Source organism: Petaurus breviceps, unplaced genomic scaffold, assembly GCF_028583685.1.
Source record: "Petaurus breviceps papuanus isolate PSGF00001 unplaced genomic scaffold, PetGlider_PUasm1.0 90977, whole genome shotgun sequence".
NCBI classification, from domain to species: domain Eukaryota; kingdom Metazoa; phylum Chordata; class Mammalia; order Diprotodontia; family Petauridae; genus Petaurus; species Petaurus breviceps.
Window position 1 is genome coordinate 25,968,839 of NW_027187391.1, and position 19,698 is coordinate 25,988,536.

At 34.6% G+C, this 19,698-nt stretch overlaps 1 protein-coding gene across 1 annotated transcript in view; it reads right to left on the minus strand.

Moving 5' to 3' along the window:
- Positions 1-3,118: 3,118 nt before the first annotated feature.
- Positions 3,119-19,698, minus strand: part of CLVS2 (clavesin 2) — a 109,392-nt gene continuing 92,812 nt past the window's right edge. The window contains exons 3-5 of the mRNA XM_069076926.1: positions 14,762-14,872; positions 10,949-11,169; positions 3,119-5,218 (exon numbers count right to left, since the gene is read on the minus strand). Of these exons, the coding sequence (XP_068933027.1) occupies positions 5,131-5,218; positions 10,949-11,169; positions 14,762-14,872 (420 nt within the window). The 3' untranslated portion in view covers positions 3,119-5,130. The remainder of the gene's footprint in view (positions 5,219-10,948; positions 11,170-14,761; positions 14,873-19,698) is intronic.

The window sequence follows — 19,698 nt, forward strand, 5'->3', positions numbered from 1 at the left end:
GCAAATCTGAGATTTTATGTATTTATGACAGTCATTGATTTGCGTACTATGCCTGGTATATTTGACATACACGGGTTTTTTACCCCCTATATCTCCATATTCATAATTTATCATTCAGTAATACATGACTCTTCGTGACCCCATTTGGGGTTTCCTCATCAAAGATACTAGAGTGATTTGCCATTTCCTTCTCCAGCTCATTTTATAGATGAGGAAACTGAGGCAAATAGTTAAGTGACTTGTGCAGGGTCACACCACCAGTTAAGTTTTTAAGGTCCTATTTGACCCAGCACTCTACAGCATTCCTTAGCTGCCCATTTACACATAACTAAGTACTCTTAAAGCATGAAATTTTGAAATATGGAGTGATTTCTAGATTCTAAGAAGATACTGAGCTTGGAATTCAATAATGCTACTACAAAGCAAAAAGCTCCCTTAGTATTTTATGGCAAATAAAGATTGGCAGAGCTTTTAGCACAGGCACAGTATGTTCAGAAGTTTTTGATGAATTCATCGCACTGCTGGATGAAAAGAAGAGATTTTTATGTGATCATAACAAGGTTCAGCGTTCACAAGTTGCCACAAAGTGAAGTTTTTTAGGTTATGCTTAATGCAATGTGCTAGGATGCTCTCAGGGAATAGAGAGCATGCTGTGGAATCTGCATTCAGATCTTGCTGCTTACTCATGATAGTTGTGTGAATATTGGCATGTCATGTAATTTCTCAGTGCTGGTCAATTATTGAAGACTCTAAGTAACAGAGAAAGTAACTGTCCTGGATTGGTGAAGGGAGTTTCTGCACTGGTAATTCCCTATGATATCACATGTCCAGACCCTCCCCATAAAGTCTAGACTATGCCTATTGAAATTAAAAACTGGCAATTGGGGCAGCCGGGTGTCATAGTGAGTAAGAGTGCCAGGCCCCAGCCTCGGAAGACCTGGGATGGGTTCCAGCCTCAGATACTCGGCACCCACACAAAAATAACTGGCCGTGTAACCTTGAGCAAGTTACTTAACCCCGATTGCTTTAAAAAAAAAACTGGCAATTATCTCACATGAATTTAATAACTTGATAAACCAAATGAAAGAATTTAGATTTCTTGCCAAATTCACTTCCCTTTTCAGTACATACAGACATACAGCACTCTCATGCTGTTGACAAATTTAAAAGTAGTCATTAATTAATGTATGCATAGAGAATTAAGAAAATAGCATCAACCATAGAGAACATTTTGACTTTTCAGTAAAATAGGAATAGAATTTTGTGTATATAATACTTTATCACCTACATTCTTTTATATAATTTGTGATAATTAAAATTCCTCTCCTCATAGCAACATTCCCTTCCCCCAAGATCTTTAAAAAGTATATAATAGAAAAGTAAAATGTTACCCAAGGACAGATTTATTATTGCTCAAAAAGGTTTCCTTTTGAGATTAGATATTCAATTATCCATATGAAGATTAAAACAACTATTACATAATAATAACCTTTTGTTCCCTTACAAATATACCAGAAATCAAAAATACTTCATTCAAACCATTGATGATTTTAGAGATAAACCACAGGAGTTCGTTTTCAGATCATGAAAATTTGCTTTTCTAGAACACCAGTTAAAGAGCCATTTACACATGAAGATTTATAGGAAAATCACTGGTGCTTTGACCTACACTTTTTAAAAAACCTGTGTAAAGAGAGAAGGATTGTTTGTTTTTATTTCTTAAACTTTCCTGCTAAACTCTCTTTGATACTTTTTTTCCCATTTAACATGGGACTTGGCTTTTTAGTAACTCTTAATAAAGATTCATTTGAGCAGAAACAAAGATGAAATACTGTAACTGAAGTGCACAAAGCAAAGTCTAGAAGGTTTCTTCCTTTCCAGATTTCAAACGGTTTCACTTTCAGATCTATTACATAGAGACAGCACATGCTTTTTTAAAAAGAGAATAAAAATAGGAATTCCTATGCCAGAGCACAGCTTTATTACATCTTTAAAGAGGCACTTTTTATATTTCTTAGACTATGAAAAACTCTCACTCTTTGAGCAGTATTGACAGGTATGTGCAAAAAACAATGACAAAATGAGAAGAGAAGTTATTTATTTTTCTTTAGCCACCTGCCAATAAAGCAAGTTGAAGGTCAACAAGATAGAGGAAATGGAGGCGGAATGAGAGGAAGGAGGAAAAGAAGAAATAGGCTGCTGGCCTTTATTCCAAACCAAATGTAGTGAAGCTCTTTCAGGTACACATATCTTCAGTCACAAGACCACCACATAAAGTTTAGCACTCCTCTTGAAACTGAGAGGCAGCTTCAATAGAGTAAACAGTCTAATATTGATACCCAACTACATTTTTTTTCTTTAAATGAAGATATGAATGCTAATTAATAGGAACTAAGTTTGACAGTTAGTACACAAAGACATATGTCATAGAAAAGCCACTCAAAGGACTCCCAAACAAATTGCTAGTTAGGCAATACTGAGAAAGGGATTCATAAAGTTGAATGTACATCTCTTAACTAAGCAACTTCAAAAAAGTCATTGGCCAATGAGCTTAATTTTTGAATCACCTAAACAAAGTAATTTCAAAAGGCATCACTATTATACTTCAGCCACTGTTTTAGATGTTTTTAAGTAATAGAATCAACTATCATTATTTCCATGCTATAATCATGCAGCAGTGCAGCACTGTATATATTCCAAAGTGGGGGGAGGGGGTAACATTTGAATTTGAAATATATTAGAAGATTTACCATCTGTTTACATTTTCTTAGGTCCATATTAAAATGAGTTCACATTTGTTGAGTGCACTGTTGCTGCGTGATGAGGGGAGGTGACCAAGAATGTTTTCTGGAGCTGGCAAGGTAAGCTATGATTACAGTTAAGCCATAGATGGTCCATCACAGGAAAACCCACACAAAAATCATTGGAAATTGACTCTACTTAATTTGTTATTGTTACTCTTTTCCCCCAAATTATAAGACTAGAAACTATGACTTATAACCTTACAGTGAATTATGTAGAATATGAAGCCTAAGGCTCCAAATTGTATGCCACATATACAAACATGTAAAAACATAGACATTCAGGGTCACTTAGCAGTACAATCATCGAAAAAGAATTGAAGAGTCCATGATCCTTTATTTCCAAATCATTTTAAGCATTAGGTTATTAGCAGGCTGGGTTGGTTGAATACTTGATAGAGTAAAAGTTTTCTCTGTCCCTGAAGAGAAACTGGCATTTTAAAAATTATTATTAATTCAGATTTACTAGCAATTTCTTAACATACTTTGAATTGTACCAATTAATGTACTGATGTTCTTTTTATTCTCAAGATATTCCCAAATATTTTTAAAAATAGACTAATGTACCAAGGTATTATGATCTTAAATATTTCATGCAAATTGATTAAGTTATCAATATGAAAAAGGAGAACTGCATCTATCTTTCCTGTTTTGGCTACAAGTTGCGTTTTTATTTCAAATACTCATCCAGATGTCCAACTTAGGATAGATTTGGGAAAGGAAATACTGAGTGTAAAAGTCTATAAGAGGGAACAATAAAACTTTATTGTTTTCAGTTCCCAATAACTTGATGATCTTTCTCTTCTCTTCATTCCAAAACATATAGTTTTTGTCCATTAAACCACAGTTCCAAAAAAGTGATAGGGACTTGGATTCTTTTCCCTTATAATAGGAATTTAAACTAAAAGAAAATATTGCCACCATATTGGAAGAGTTCCCTTTTAATGATGAACCCCAAAACTAGTTTTATTCTATATCACCCACCCTAGCTTTAGTGATTTAGCTATAACTATGAGATTCAGTTTGTCTATTCATTTCTGTCCTTCCTATGTAGAGACTCAAGGGGATGATGGAAACCTAACATCAGTCAATTCAAGAAAAACTCAGTTGATAAATGCCATTAAATATATATCAAGATCTGTTGCTCCTCTGAGGTAAAAAGAATTTCAGCAATATGGCACATGTTCAATACTATGATACAGATAAAATTAGTACACCCTTAAACAGTCAGTGAGTCTGTTTCACTACACCTGGTTTATATTGACCTTCAGTTGAAGTAGGTTTCAGCAATACCTCATATGACAATCTATAACATCTCTAAGTACACTGAACAACTACCATGGGGTGTACATATCCATAATTAGTAGGCCTCTTCTTTAGAGCTCATTAAAAATATATATATATGTATTTTTTAATCAACCAGTTCACATGATTCAGAAATTAGCCCCTTGTCTGCTAGTGAAAAGTGTTGTGTTCAAAATTAGTTGTCAAAACATTTGGCTTGTATGAGTTCTCTTCCTCTTGGTTGATGAGATTTGAGAAAAAAGTTCTCCAAGTATATGAGACAGAATACAATGTAGGCTTGAGTAAAAGATAGAAGTCTGAGAAGAGTCCACACTGTTTCTGAGTTCTACATCTTAACTGAGAGGAAATGTCATTTCCCAGTGCTCAAAGACTCAAACAATAAACAGTTCAAAAGTTTAATTTACCTGCTCAACTGTTATCCTCTGTCTCAATAATACAAGGCCAGTGAGGGTCTCAGGACATGTTTCCTGTGAAATGATAATCCCTAGGTAGGAACTATGTTTGCAATAAAAAACATTTCCCATGATATTCTATTTCCCTTTTCCCATGAAGAAATGTATTAACATACTGAAAGAGAATCTCAGAGGAAAAAGATGAAGCAGTCACTATGATAGCTGCAATATGGCTTCATAGGAAACAGGGCTACATTTAATTAGCTTTGATCTTTTCCATGTGTGTTTTACCCCTTTGGTTACAGTGTGGTGAGTGTGTGTGTGTGTATGACAGGGACTTAAAAGTCATCCTTTTCCAAATTACGTTGCTATCAAGACTAACAAAATCGAAGTGGAGCTTACATTGTATTTACAAACAAGTTGGCACTTACAGAATAAATTATTGATTAAAAAAAAATCCAACCCAGGACACCTATGTTTTAGGCACACTGGGAAAACCTGCTGCCTTATTACATTATGCTACATTAATATGAATAAATAGATTCCCAGCTGGTACATTCTTCCCCGATGGTTTGCTTCTTGCTGAAAGGGAGTACCTTCCATTCTAATTTATTGGTGATGTTAATAGGTTCTTAGTCCAGAGAAAGTAAAGGCTGCATGTTTTCTTCTTCATTTTTATCCATGCGTTTTAGCACTGTGGGATCCACTACTGACTGAGATCTGTAAATAGATGGATAGATAGAACATAGATAGATAGGATAAATGAATTAATTAGTTAATTAATTAAGCCACTGTCAACTGAATTACCCACATTAAATTTTTCAGCACATCTGTCACTTTCAAGTTATTGATAGTATTAAGCAGATGATGTCCTACACTGACACCATGCTCTATCTTTTCTTTGTTTTAATTCTTCCATGAAGCCCCACCCCCAAATCAAAGGATTATGGATATGAAATATAAGAGTAAAAGAGATGCATTAAAAAGAGACAAAATGGAGATTCAAATTAGGCCAATGTGAAACAAGGTAATGATCTATGAATTGCCTCCATAAGAATGTCAGCCCCTTGGATATATTTTTGTCATTGTATCCTTAGTTCCTATAGCACAGTGCTGGAATTAAATCTGTCTGGAGCATGGAGTGTTGAGTAGAAAAAGTTTCTATGTTCGTGTGATAATTTGGAGAAGATCTCCATCTTCCAGATTCTTTTTTATAGTTAGTTGAGGCCTGGCTACAATTTTTAAATAATGTGAATTCTCAGGAAAAACAAAATCTGGAAATGAAGTGACATCACAATATGAGTGGAGTGGAGTAAAATGTAAAAGAAAGGTTGGAAGGTGTCTGGTTGTGGAAGGCTTTAAGTGTCAAACAAAAAAAAAAGAAACATTATATTTCATTCTGGTGGTATCATGGAGTTACTGGGTGTGGGTGTGACATAAGCAAACCTATATTTTAGGAAAACCACTCCAGCAACTTTCAAAGTATGAATTGCAGTGGTGAAGCTAAGTCAGGGAAAACAATTAGAAAGCTATTGCAGTAGTTCAGGCAAGTAAAGGTGAAGGCCTGGAAGGGGAAACAATAAGGGAGTTGATGCAAAGACAGAAATGTCAAGATTTGGTAGCCAATTAGATATGTGCAGACAATGAGAAAGAAGAGTCAAAGATAACGTCAAAATTGTACGACAACCAAAATAGAAGACAAGATTCCTGAGCTCAAGGATTCTATAAAGCAAATAAAGCATTTTCCTTATTATCCATAAATTTAGACATTCAATCTTACTGATTCCCATTCATTAAGATCAGATATTAAAAGATGAATACAATATTGTCATGAATTCCCAACTAGAAAATGTAACAATATGTAACAATAACAAAAACTTAATATCCAGTGAATTTTTTCTTGGAATTTTTTAAAAACTTATTTAACTTTTATTTAAAAGTAACCAGTATCTCTTCCAGTATAAGTAATATCATTTTATTATTGGAGAAGCAAATAATCTAAACAAGAGCCCTTTACATACACACAACTCTGTAGTAGGTGAGAATTATACTTCAATTCATCACTAGGAAACAATGCGAAATTGGGAAGGATAAAAGTCAATGAAATATGATAGTGTTAGGGCAGAAAACTGGCTCTTTAATAGCTATAGCATTAGCAAAGTAGCTGCCCTTTTAAAATTCTACGCATAATGATTTGTTTTCTTCCTGCTGCTATACCAGCCAATTGGATATTGCTGTGATAATATGCTTCTTAGCAGACATCATTAACTTCAGATAGAAAAACTGTAAGCTAAAGTACAGGCTAATGTTGAAAAAAGCAGAGAACATAGCCGTTTATAATCTGAAATCAAAACAAAACCCCCAAAATGAATTAGATGATTAAGTGAACTGATTCAACTCTGACACTAAGCTATATGAAAATAGTTTCTGAAAGCAGAAGACTCCAAAGATAAGGGAAAAGGTAAATAGTCACTATTCCTAACTCATTTTTATTTCATCTCAATAGCTAATAGGCAACTATCTCCTACTTCAGTGAATGAAGAAACAGGCAATGTGACTAAGTAGCAGATGGAACCATTTTAAGAAAGAAACGGTGCTTAGCTCAGGCCCTGGAGCAGAGTAGGCATTTAATAAATGCTTGTTGACTGACAGACATTTATGCCTTGGCCTCAAATGTTTTGAGCAAAGGTAGACTATTTGCCTATATTAAAAGATCATAAATAAAGATCATTAAAAGAAACAAGCAAACAATTGAAACTGGACCCTTTGAAAAACATGATATACCAGTTTCTTTTAGTAGTGTTCAATTGATTGGTGAATAGTGGGCCAGTCAGACAGGAAGACCTAAGTTTAAATCCTGCCTCTTGGAAGTCACAACCTCACAGTGCAACAGTTGTAAAACTATCTACTCTGCAGCTGTTCTATATCTATCTATCTATAGATATACATATATATGTATACAATATTTATGTATGTATATACACACACACACACACACACACATACACGCACCTGTGATAGTAATGGCATTTAAAGATTCCCCTGTATTGGCTTGGTTTTCAAATTGATTGTGTTAAAACCCAGAGTTTGTTAATCCCACCTGTGGGATGGGCTTGTTGATGTGAAAAGAAAGTCCTGAACTGGGAGGAGCTGGTGAGGTAGATTTGGAGAGACACTAGAGAGAGGCGGAAAATCTTTTTGGAAGCAGCACCTCCTGGAGAGAGAGAGACTAAGAGAATTGCTGGTGGCCGCTTTGAATTGCCCTGGACTTTTGAGACCTGCCCCCTGAGCTGCCAAGGACTGAGGAGACATGGCTGTTTTGCTGGTACTTTGTCTGTCTGTTTTGATGTTGTTTTGCCAGATTTGTCCACTGGTGAAAGACAGTCCTTTTGTTGAAGAAGTCCTGGAACCTGGCTGTTCGCTAAGAAGCCCTGAGACTGTCCTGCAGACAGAGAGTGAATACTGTCCACTGGTGAGGGACAGTGCTGTTGTTGCAGGGGTCTGGAGACTGTCCTGCAGACAGAATGAATACTGTCCACTGGTGAAGGACAGTGCTGTTGTTGCAGGGGTCTGGGAGCCTTTCTGTTGGTTCAGAAGCCCTGAAGAAGGAATTTCTTGTTGTATGTTTACAGAAATCCTGGGAGAGGGCTTTGCTAATGTGTTCAGGGGTTCTAGGACTGTTATACAGACAGAGGATAAATTCATGAAGGGACTGGCAATGTATCTTATGGCCTTGCTAAGCCTTGTCTCCCCAGGAACTAAGATTGCTGAGAACTTGCCTCATGTCAAGATGAAGAAAAGACCTCCATTTGGGTATTAAGTGCTGTGTTTAAACTTGATGTAACTCTGGGGTAGATTCAATTGTGATCCAGGGGTGGGGAACTTTTGACCTTATGTTTGGAAACTAATCTCCATTTGAGAAGAGGGGCTTTGTGGTGGACTTAATTAAGGTATAGCCTAGGGGTGGAGAAGTATTTAGAACAGAGACTTTGTAATTGATTGAATGATTGGAAGGTCCTGGGGTGGGGTAGTACTTGGAGATTATTTAATCATGCTTAGTAAATGCTGTATTTGGAATGATGTCATGTTTTGATCTTCTCTGTTCTTGGTTTGTCACTGAATAAAATAGAGAGCACCTATGCTGGTATTTTGAACCTGGGAAGTTGCCTTCTTTTGGCATTACATTACAGCACCTTGTTTTCTTCATTAACAGAATGTAAAGTTCCTGAAAGTAGGAGTTGCTTCATTTATTTGTTTTTGAACTCTGAATCCCTGACACCAAGTACAGTGCCTGGCATGTAGTAGGCATTTGATAAATGCTTAGGGATTTATTAGTTTCTTAGTAGTTTTCCCTTGCCCACAATGGCAGGAGTTTCTAAACTCCTAATAGAGTTTCTTATGCTGATGAAATCCAATATGTTATGCAAATTTATGCGTCCATCTCAAATTGAAGGATGAGACAATTTACTAATAATACCTTGATGTCCTTAACAGTTATTAACCCACTGACCTGAAAGAGTTAATGAATTTCTCAAAGTTCTTAATTTCCTCTTAGTGAATTGTTGATAAATGGAAACCTTAGATCCCTTGGGCTATTTAATTTACTAAGTATTGAGAATGTAGGAAGGAAACTGTTTAAAACAAATAGCTATTAGGCAGTGAGAAAATAAAAGGATAGATAATGAATATGTACAGTAATATATTTATGTTGAAGTATATTATTATACACATTCACAAATACACTGGAGCTCCAATACATGGTTCTCAAGGAGAACCATGACATCGGGGAGGCAATGCCAAGATGTGCAAGTGAACTGGATTTAAGTGAGGCAGGGATGTGCAAAATCACCAGCCTCACTTTCTCCTCCATAGCCATCTGGGTCCAGTGGAAAAATATAGATCATGAGGACCAATAGGAAGTGGCAGCATTTTAGGCCTGAACCTCTACAAAGTCCTATTCTGACACCTTATTTTGATGTAGACTTGCCCTTGTTTTCTTAAAGCCTAGGCCTATGTATGGAAGGCAAACATTGGAAATCCCTATTAAGCAGAAAAGGTAGGACTGACAATAGACCATTTGTCAACAACAATAGAAGTAAGTACCCTTGAAGTTTGGAGAGACTCCTCAGCAGAAGGCTAGCCACATGCTAGTGATTTAGGGGTGGGAAGGCCACAATAAGTCATGAACACTATATACTGAGGAAGAGTTCCAAGAAGTATTACTAGGAGTACCCTCGCCAATGAAACTATTTACCCATGATGCATAGAAGTATAATATAGTACTTTTAAAAAGTATTTATTATTTTTAAGGTTATATCTTCTTTATCTCTTTCTCCCAATCTCTGAACATACATTAAAATGGCAGCTTTAACACAATAAAAAAAAAATAAAGGCAGATTGTGATTCTGTTCTTAATCTGCTTTCATTATGCACTACAAATGTCAGAATTGGTTTTGAGATGCTATGAGCCACTGCAAATGTAGAACATCTCCTAAATAAAACAAGTCAGGCATAAACTGATTATTGGCTTATGTCTCAATCTGAATATTATTTTGGTTCCATTTCTCTTTCATCCCATAGAGACAAGGGATATCCACTAAGAGTCATTAACTACCATTCAGCTAGATCTCTGCAAAAGAATGGATAAACCATTATATACCATGGATGCACATAAAAAGTACCCAAGTAGCCCCTTATACTCTACCATTTACAAAATGTGTGTCTTGGGTGTTTAGAATATAAATTTAGGATGTACAATACAGAAATATACAATGGAAGGCACCTCTTTGATAATTTGCATAAAGGGAAAAGTGTCTTTCCCACTGATCTTCTGAAATCAGTATAAACAGACAATGAACCGCAACTATTCAGCTGGTGGATGAATGAGCTGCCCTTCATAATGATAATGAATAATAGTAATAAATCACATTTCTATAACAGTTTAAGATTTGCAAACCATTCTCTACACCTTATCCAATTTGATTCTCACAATAACCCTATGAGGTATATAATATTATTCTCCCCATTTTAGAAATGAGACTTAGTTGGTTTATATGATTTACCCACAGTCATACTGTTAGTAAAGTGGCTTAAGTGGAATCACACCCAGGTCTTCCTAACTCAAAGTTTAGTGTCCTGTACTCTATGTTACACTGTCTCCATATGACCTTAGACGAACCCAAGTGGAAAATCAGGTAGAAATAAATACTTTCACATCCCATTTTGGAGAATTTATAGCACTTGCCTCAAAGTAGAAAAAAAAATCATGCTATAGACTAAGATACTCATCTTTCTGTAGTTTTCAAAGAGAATATCATTAGTATACAATAGGGACTGTCACATAATAAATTCACATACACATGCACATCTAAACTGAGGCGAACATCTCCTTACCATGTGGAGCTGAAATTTTAGCTTATACACTGATACCCCACATTGTTTCCCACATACCTCTTCATGGACTTTGGAGATAGTTCTTTTTCTACTTCTTTCACTGGCAGACTATAGGAGTCCACGTTGTACTCACTGTCATCATCATACTCATGATCTAGCAGCGTTCTTGCCCATGTACCCATGTCATAGGGGGGTAACATTCCTCCAAATTCAGAAGGTAGAATCTCTGGATGAATGAGTTGGTGCAGGCTGTTCAGGTTATTTCCATGCAGAAATATCTATATGTTCAAGAGAAAAAGAGTCATCTGAACCATAACTCATAAAAGAAAGAGAACTACATTGGCTAAAAAGGAATATTATAATACTGTAACAACAATTTTGTCATAACTACTGTTATGAAGATGAAAAGCCATTTTTCAAGACCATACTTTGCCCAAGATGCTAGAATATACATGCTATTTTGATCTGGGAAAATCCAAAGGTGGGAAGGAAATTTCATGTGCACCATAAATAAACCTGTGGGCCAATTCAACATTCACCAAGATGATTTGTATGATGAACCCTACTGACCTTGGCTGAAAATCTGCCCACTTCACAAAGGACTCAGCAAATGAATATTGCCAACCCATACATTAAGCCTATAAGATGACACTGGTATAAAATCTTTTTCTTGACTGCTACTAAGAATCCCTTATCCAAAGTAGTCCTAAATGCTGTTCTATAATGAAAAATGAGAGATAGAATAAAAATTTCATGTTTGTGAATTCCCTCAAAATGGGTAGCATTTTGTTTCACAAGTAATTTGATCATTCTAATGTTTCTAGGTGCTTCTCTACTACAGATTTCAAGTGTGTCATATTCCAAATGCTTGAAATATAGGTCTTTAAAAGCATTCCCATAAACATGGAAATCTGAATAGTCATTCACATTCTCAGAATTATCCCCACACCACTACCATCCCCCAGGATTACTAATAATCTTCCACTCTTCCTCTTCTCAAACATTGACCCACCCCTGACCCAGTGGCCCTCATCACCATTGGGATTTGAGGCAGTATCTGATTAAACACTGTCCCTAATTAAAAAGAGAAATACAAAAATTAATTTCAAAAAGGTAAACCATAAAATAAATGAAATGCTTATCTTAGATTGTTTAGGGATTGGTTATATTGCCTATATTTTATAGTCACAGACTTCTAAGGATAATTTCATAAGAGAATAAATATTAAGGTTAAATAAAGGTTAAATTACAAATATGAAATGTAAAAAGATAATATTTTAGATAATTTGTTCCAGTGTATACCTCTATAACTAATTCCATTTGCAAGTGATTATTAAAAATGCATTTCAACTATTCCACTGTTTAATTTGTTTATAATATGCAAACCTTTCCAAAATTAATTAAACCTTTCAAAAATACTCTTCATGGCTTGCATCTTAATATTGAGAAAAATTTAGTAACAAGCTTCATATTCTAGCATCTGAAGAGCAAATATTTGGATTATATTTTGAAGTTGCCCTGGCTTACCAGCATATATGAAAATAATAGGTGATGTGACACACAATTACATTCTCACATGAAGTTTTCCAGATTAAGCAAATTTTAATAGAAAAACGAAGTTCTGGTCTCTTTTGAGCCTGGGCTAGTAGCAGGTTCCTATACAGTAAGGTCCAGCTAGCATATCTCCTAGTCTTCCCCTAGCTCTGTATTTCAACAAGAAGGGATAGATACACTATACACATTTAGAGCTGTTTCTATAAAGAATAAACAAATTGAATGGCAAAAAATATTTCATATCACAAAAACATCATCCATCTGAGATGAAAAAAAATGATCTTGGAACATTTCATTTGAAAACTAAGCAAATTATTTTCTCAATTCTAGACTCTTTTTTTTAGAATCAAGTGTAGCCTAAAATTTCCCTGGTCAAGAAAAGCATAATCATAACTGTAAGAACATTCGTCAGATCTTAATACTGGAATGGATACTAGCACTATCCAAATCCCCACTGCTTTCCTTTCTGGGGGTAAATTTAAGGTGTGAACTAATGCTTTGATCCAACACATTAAGTGACATCTGTGTATATATGTATGTATGTATGTATGTTTAAATATATTTCTATGTTAAGCTAAAGGCAGCTAGATGGGTCAGGGGATAGAGCAGAGTCAGGAAGACCTGCCTGAAACACTAACTGTGGGACCCTAGGTGAGTCACTTAACCTCTGTTCACCTTAATCCATCAGAGAAAGAAACGGTAAACCCTTCTAGTATATTTGCCAAGAAAACTCCATGGACAGTATGATGCACAGGGTCACAGAGTCAGACATGACTGAATGATTGAACAAATAGGATAAGCTGCTCTCTCTGCTATGAGGGGATGCATAAAGGGGGAAAAGATGAAAGAGGTGTTCATAAGGTACTCAATAGTCCCATTTTCTATTTTTAAAAATTGTTTAATCCTGTTTTCACAGTTGTTGAAGCAGTTCCTTAAATAATTGTGACAGTTCTCACAAGATTCTCACTGTAGCAAATACTGTTCTCCCTAACAGCATTTCTAATAATGTACTATTAATAATAGTAATAAATAACATTTATATAACATTTAGATTTTTGTAGAGTCCTATACATACGCATTCTTATTTAATTCCTATAATAACCCTGTGAAGTTGGTTCTATTATTATCTAATTCTTATAAATTGATAAACTAAGATTCAAAGAGCTTAATTACTTGAAGATCACCCAATACTAAATGACCAAGGATTTGAACATAAGTCTTTATTGACTCCAAATTCCATGCTCCATCCACTATGACACAATGCTCCATTATATTGCATATTATAAGTTTTGTTATTATAAATAACTGACACTTTTACAAGTATGTGGAACTTTGATATCCATGGTTACACTGAAACACTGCCTTCTTAGTACTCGGAAGAGAATAAATTACACTCAGTATAATTGCAATGTTGCATATTTTACCATATTCTAATTCACTGAAAATTAGCAATCCAGTAATAGAATTATATTAACCAGAAGATTTGAATACCCATAAAACCACAGTCAGGTAACTCAAATAAACAAATAGATATATATGTGTATTTATAATATGCTCAATACACTTTATTTTACTTTTAGTGAACCAATAACAATATGGTCAATTAAATTATATTTTTAAAATTTAAATATCAGCAAAGTGAAATGGAGACACTAGCAGGGAGTCAAGATTCCTAGATGAAAGTCTTGGCCAAGGGTGGGGATCCTGAGGCCTCAAGGCCATATGTGGCCCTCTGGGTCCTCAAGTGTGGCCCTTTGACTGAATCCAAACTTCATCAAACAAATCCCCTTAATAAAAGAATTTGTTCTGTAAAACTTGAACTCAGTCAAAAGCCTGCACCTAAGGACCTAGAAGGCCACGTGTGGCCTTGAGGCTGCAGGTTCCCCATCCCTGGCTGGACTCTACCATAGGTAAGCTGTGAAAGTTACACTTCAATTTTCTCATCTATAGAGACTGCACTAAACCACCCCTAACATCCTTTCTAGCTCTAACATTCCACACTTTTTCTAAAATCTTAGAACATGAAAGATATTCTGTTTGATCAGAATTAGGGTATGGTTTATGAAATAATATTTATAGAAATATATTTTCCTTTCCTTTAGAACACAGGAGAGCTATTTTTGGAATGTTACTTATATGCATAAATTCTTCAGCATATCTTAGCTTAAGGCACAGAGTAAAAAAAGACTGAAAATATCCATTTTCAACAAGTGTGTAAATAACTATACATTTTGTATTAGCCAATTTTTTACACTAGGTTCATATTATGAAATTCATAGAAGAATAATATTAGCACAGAAGAAATATTTAAAATACCCTTTTGCGTGTCTTCTCCTTTAGGAAAGGCCGTATGACAGTATACAGAGCATGGATGTACCAAGGCTGATTGACAAAATGAATTCCTCCAAACCGAGCTGGAAAACTGTCCTGTAGTATCACACAAAACAAATCCAATGCATGTTTTATTATTCAAAGAAGGTTAAGTAATTCAGTTCACTAAATATTGATTAAATAACTATTATGAGCACTATACTGGGTGGTGGGGACACAGACAAAAAAAAAAAAGAAATAGTCCTTTTCCTTAGGCGCTTACATTCTTTTGAAAAGAAGATGAATGTTCTAGAAAAATTCTGAAGTGGTTTACCTGTCTATGAAGAGAGGTAAGTGGTAAGAAACTCACCTTACTGAACATTGTCACTGTCAATTAGCAATGAAAGATATCAAGAAAGTGTTCTCAAATCAACTTTTGTTAATTTCCAAAGATCAAGAAATGTGGCATTTTCAAACCTAGAGTCCCTAAGCAGTCAGTCCTTATAGGTTATGAAGCATAAATAAAAAAAACATTTGAAGTTTTCCAAGTATTTCTATTATGATGGATGTGTTGTTTTGTTTCACCTTGAAATATCAAATGTATTTTCCTTCTAATATAGCACCTGAGTGGACATTTTAGAAGTTTTCTTTTTTCCTCTTTTCTTAAAAATCACAGCATTAAATACAGTGTGCAAATAAAATTTAAAAACTAGAACAATTTTAAAGGGTTTAAAAACACATTTTAATATAAATGTATATATGTGCGTATATAATTGAAAACATATTTTGACACTAATTCACTCTTGTTGGAATTGTGAACTGATCCGAACGTTTCGGATAGCAATTTGGTACTATGCCCAAATATGACACAGTGCACACTCTTTGATCCAGTAATAAGCTACTAGATCTGTGTCTCAAAGAGATATTTTTAAAAAGGAAAAGGACTTATGTATATAAAATATTTGTAACAGCTTTTTGTAGTACAAATAATTAGAAATTAAAGGGATACCTATCAATCGGGGAATGGCTGAACAAGTTGGGGCATATGATTGTAATGGAATGCTATTTTGCTATAAGAGATGAGCAGAATGATTTCAGAAAAAAAAAAAACTAGGAAAACTTAGAGGAACTGACACAAAGTGAACTGAGAAGAGCCAGGAGATCATTATATATACATACTAACAGTAATATTGTACAACAAGCAACTGTGAATGACAGCTATTTTCAGCAATACAATGATACAAGAAAATTTTAAAGAATCCATTATGAAAAATATCTACATCTAGAGAAAGAACTGATGGAATCTGAATACAGATCAAAGCATACTTTTTTAAACTTCATTTTTGGGGGAGTTTTCTTTTGTCTGTGTTCTCTTTTGCAACATGGATAATATTTTGTTTTGCATGGCTGCACATGTATATACAGTATCAAAGTATTTGTCTTCTCAAGGAAAGGAGAGGGAATTTGGAACTTAAAAATTATCTTATAAAATGAATGTTAAAGTTGTTTTTACATGTAATTGAGAAAAATGAAATAACATTCTTAAAAATAAAACATATTTCTATGTATAACATATACATGCATGCATGCAATGTGCCCAAATTGACTATTTGTTATTGTCATAAAGCAAATCTCCCCTTTAGCTAGAAGGACTATGAATTGGGGCAGAGGAAACACTTTTTGCTCATCATCCAAGGAGGAGACATGTAATGCATTCCGCAAAATACCAAAAGAATCCTTGAGCCTATTATAAATAGCCCATAGGTATCCACTATATTCTTTAAATACTCTGAGACTTGTATGGCAGCTGACTCTCAGAATCCGACACCTCATAGCTAAATTGGGTCCCAATGTTTTCCCTGCCAATTTCTCCACAGACCTGGTCCAGGGGAATTTCTTTTAGGTGACAAAACTCTCATTTAATATTTTACTTAATTCTACCAAGAGTTGGAGCAGAAATAAAAACAAATTAATTGAAAGAGTTATGGGTGTAGAAGCTTTTATGACCATCATTGTTCTTGTTCTTCTTGTCTTTTTTTTTTTTTTGGTGGAGGATAGCAACAGTCCTGGGACAAGTTGCTATATTAATATTAACAATAAAAATAATTTTCTATATAATACTGCACATATGAATATATTTTTCTAATTGACTAAAGTTTTGAGATACAAGATCATCCTGTGAAGGCTCATGAGAAATATGTTATATACAACTACAGTAGTAGACAGGTTAATAGGCATGATATTCACCTCATTCAGTTCCCACAATTTTGATCTCCTGTCATAGGTCTCCAAATTTTTGTGGAATTTTAAAACATTTATTCTCTCTCCATTCCATTTTCTTCCTCACCCATGCAATTAAGAAAACCTAGAGCAAAATTCTCACAATATTTATAGTCAAATGAAGCAAATTCCTTTATTTGACGTGTTCAAAATTACATGTCTCATCCTGCACTTTGAATCCATCATCACTTGGTGAGGATATGGGTAGCATGCTTCATATTCAGCCCTCTGGAATTAAGGTTTGTCATTGAACTGATCAATTTTTAAGTCCTTCAAAATTATTTCTTTATATAAAATTGTCACTGTATAAACTGATCAACTCCTTATGTTACAAATTTCATTCTACAACAGTTCACACAGGTCTTCCCAATTCCAAGTAAAACCATCCATTTCCTAATTTCTTATTTTGTAATAATATTCCATTAAATTAGTATACCATAATTTGTTTGGCCATTCCTCAATAGGTGGGAATTCTCTTAATTTCCAGGATTTTTTTCTTGCTCCTACAAGGAGAGTTGGTATATAAGGGTCACTTTTTTCTTTCTTTGATCTCTTTGGGGTATATGCAAGGGTATACTAGTACATGTTTAACAACTAGCTCTCTGAAAAAATGTATGCATAACATACTTTTGTGGTTAATCTGTATTAACATTTTCTTCATCAATTCTTAAGTACTCTAGACAATCAACAAAAAACAATAAAGCAAGGTCTGATTTATGAGTCATAAATATCTGAGTTATAAATACTCCTACTGAAATTTTAATGATCAGCTCTCCCATAAGCCAGTCTCAGCTGGATCTAGCACATCCCTGGAATAGTGGTAATTGCTTTCCAGAATGACTATACCAATTCACAGCTCCATCAGCATACTGTGCATTTGTATGCCTGTTTCCCTACAATGTGGGAATTGTGGCATTTTCCCCCTTTTGTCATCTTTGCCAATCTGATGGGCATAATATAAAACTTCAGAATTGCTTTAATTTGTTTTTCTCTGTCAATTAATTGGAGCATAGTTGTTTGGTTTTAATAGCTAAAGTGTCCTTAATCAAGAACTGCCTTTCAATATCCTTTGCCTCTGTATCTATTAACAAATGACGCATTCCTACAAATTTAAACCTATTTCTTAAATGACTTGGATTTATATAAGTAGGTCTCTACAGTGTGAAAGCACTTCCTTTCATGCAGCCTAGAGATTATAAATACTTGGTACAACGATATGTATTGAAAACATTAGTATGAAATGTCATGGATCAAAGTTATCCTACAATGTTATGTCACTGTCTTTGAAAATGATTAGCAATACTTTGATTCCATAATCATTATTACATCATCATTTTTGCTATTACAAGCAGAATTCACACTTTAGGTAAAGGTTAGACTAAATGACCCCCTGAGGTTACTTCAAACTCCAAAGTTCTATTAGTCTATGATTTTTCTCTTACCAAAGCTACCTACTAAAATCTAGTTTAAATTCTATTATGGTGGCATAAGGGCAAGTATTTCTATATCTTGAATTCTTTTCTAAGCATTAATTAATTTTTAGAGGTTTAGCACATGACTTTCAGAGCTCATGGATCTTTTTCACAAGATAGTTTTTATCCCAGGAAATGTCACACTATAAAAAAGCAAAATGAACAGTGTTTCAGGAGAACAGATAAGAATAGTGAACACTAAAGAAGCTTTCTCTTTGTTTCCAATGGTAGACTAATTTTATTTAAAGAGAATTCAATTTCTCATTTCTCAAGAATATGTTACAATGTCAGGTATATAATATGAAAATGGAAGATTTGTCACTTTCTTTTATCTGCTCTTGATACAGCATTTGGATTTTTTAATAAAAACATATGAATATGAAAAAAAGGTCACTGAAGTTCTTTCAGGTGATTGGCTATAGGTATGGTCCCCTACAACTACCTATGAATACTTGAGGTGGTTCCCTTCCCTTTTGTTGAGGAGAGAAAGAAGGACTAAATCTGAGATGGAAAATTCACCTGTGTCTCCCTCCTGTTAAGTTGAAGTGAAAAGGAAGTCAACTACTAACCTCCAATCCCAGATATTTCTGGAAAGAGTAGCCTTAGGAAATGGCCCTGAGAGTGTTTACTATTTAACTGTCACAATTTGTTATTTATCACATATTATACTGTAAGTAAATGTCCTTTACTATATTATGATGTCAAAATGCTTGATTTTAGGTAGGTAGAAGAGATTCAGTAGAAAAAAACTTATTACTAATAGTTTTGAATAGCTGATATGCCCAAACAGTTTCTAATAAACTGAATATGGCACTGGGATTCCACCAATACAAAAGATAACCAGTCACCAGTGGCATAATTTTATCTACCTGGCTCCACTTTCAAATGGAATCAGAGTGATCATAGTATGTGAGGTGCTCAATTGGTCTCCACTGTAGGATTGCTGTCAATGCCTTTTATAAGGAGTGAAATTTTGCTGACAATAGTAGCATGGCAGAAACATGAAACTTGTTCAGTACTGAATCAGGGGTCCAAACCACCAGAGGTTTATCAATGTGCTTAGGAACATAAGAAAGATTTAGACATTTGACTATTAGGCAATATTACCTTTATGAAAGGCTTAAGCCAAATTCAGGCCTAGGTAAAATTGTATAGGTCAATGATAAGAAAAACATGCACTACTGTATCAAA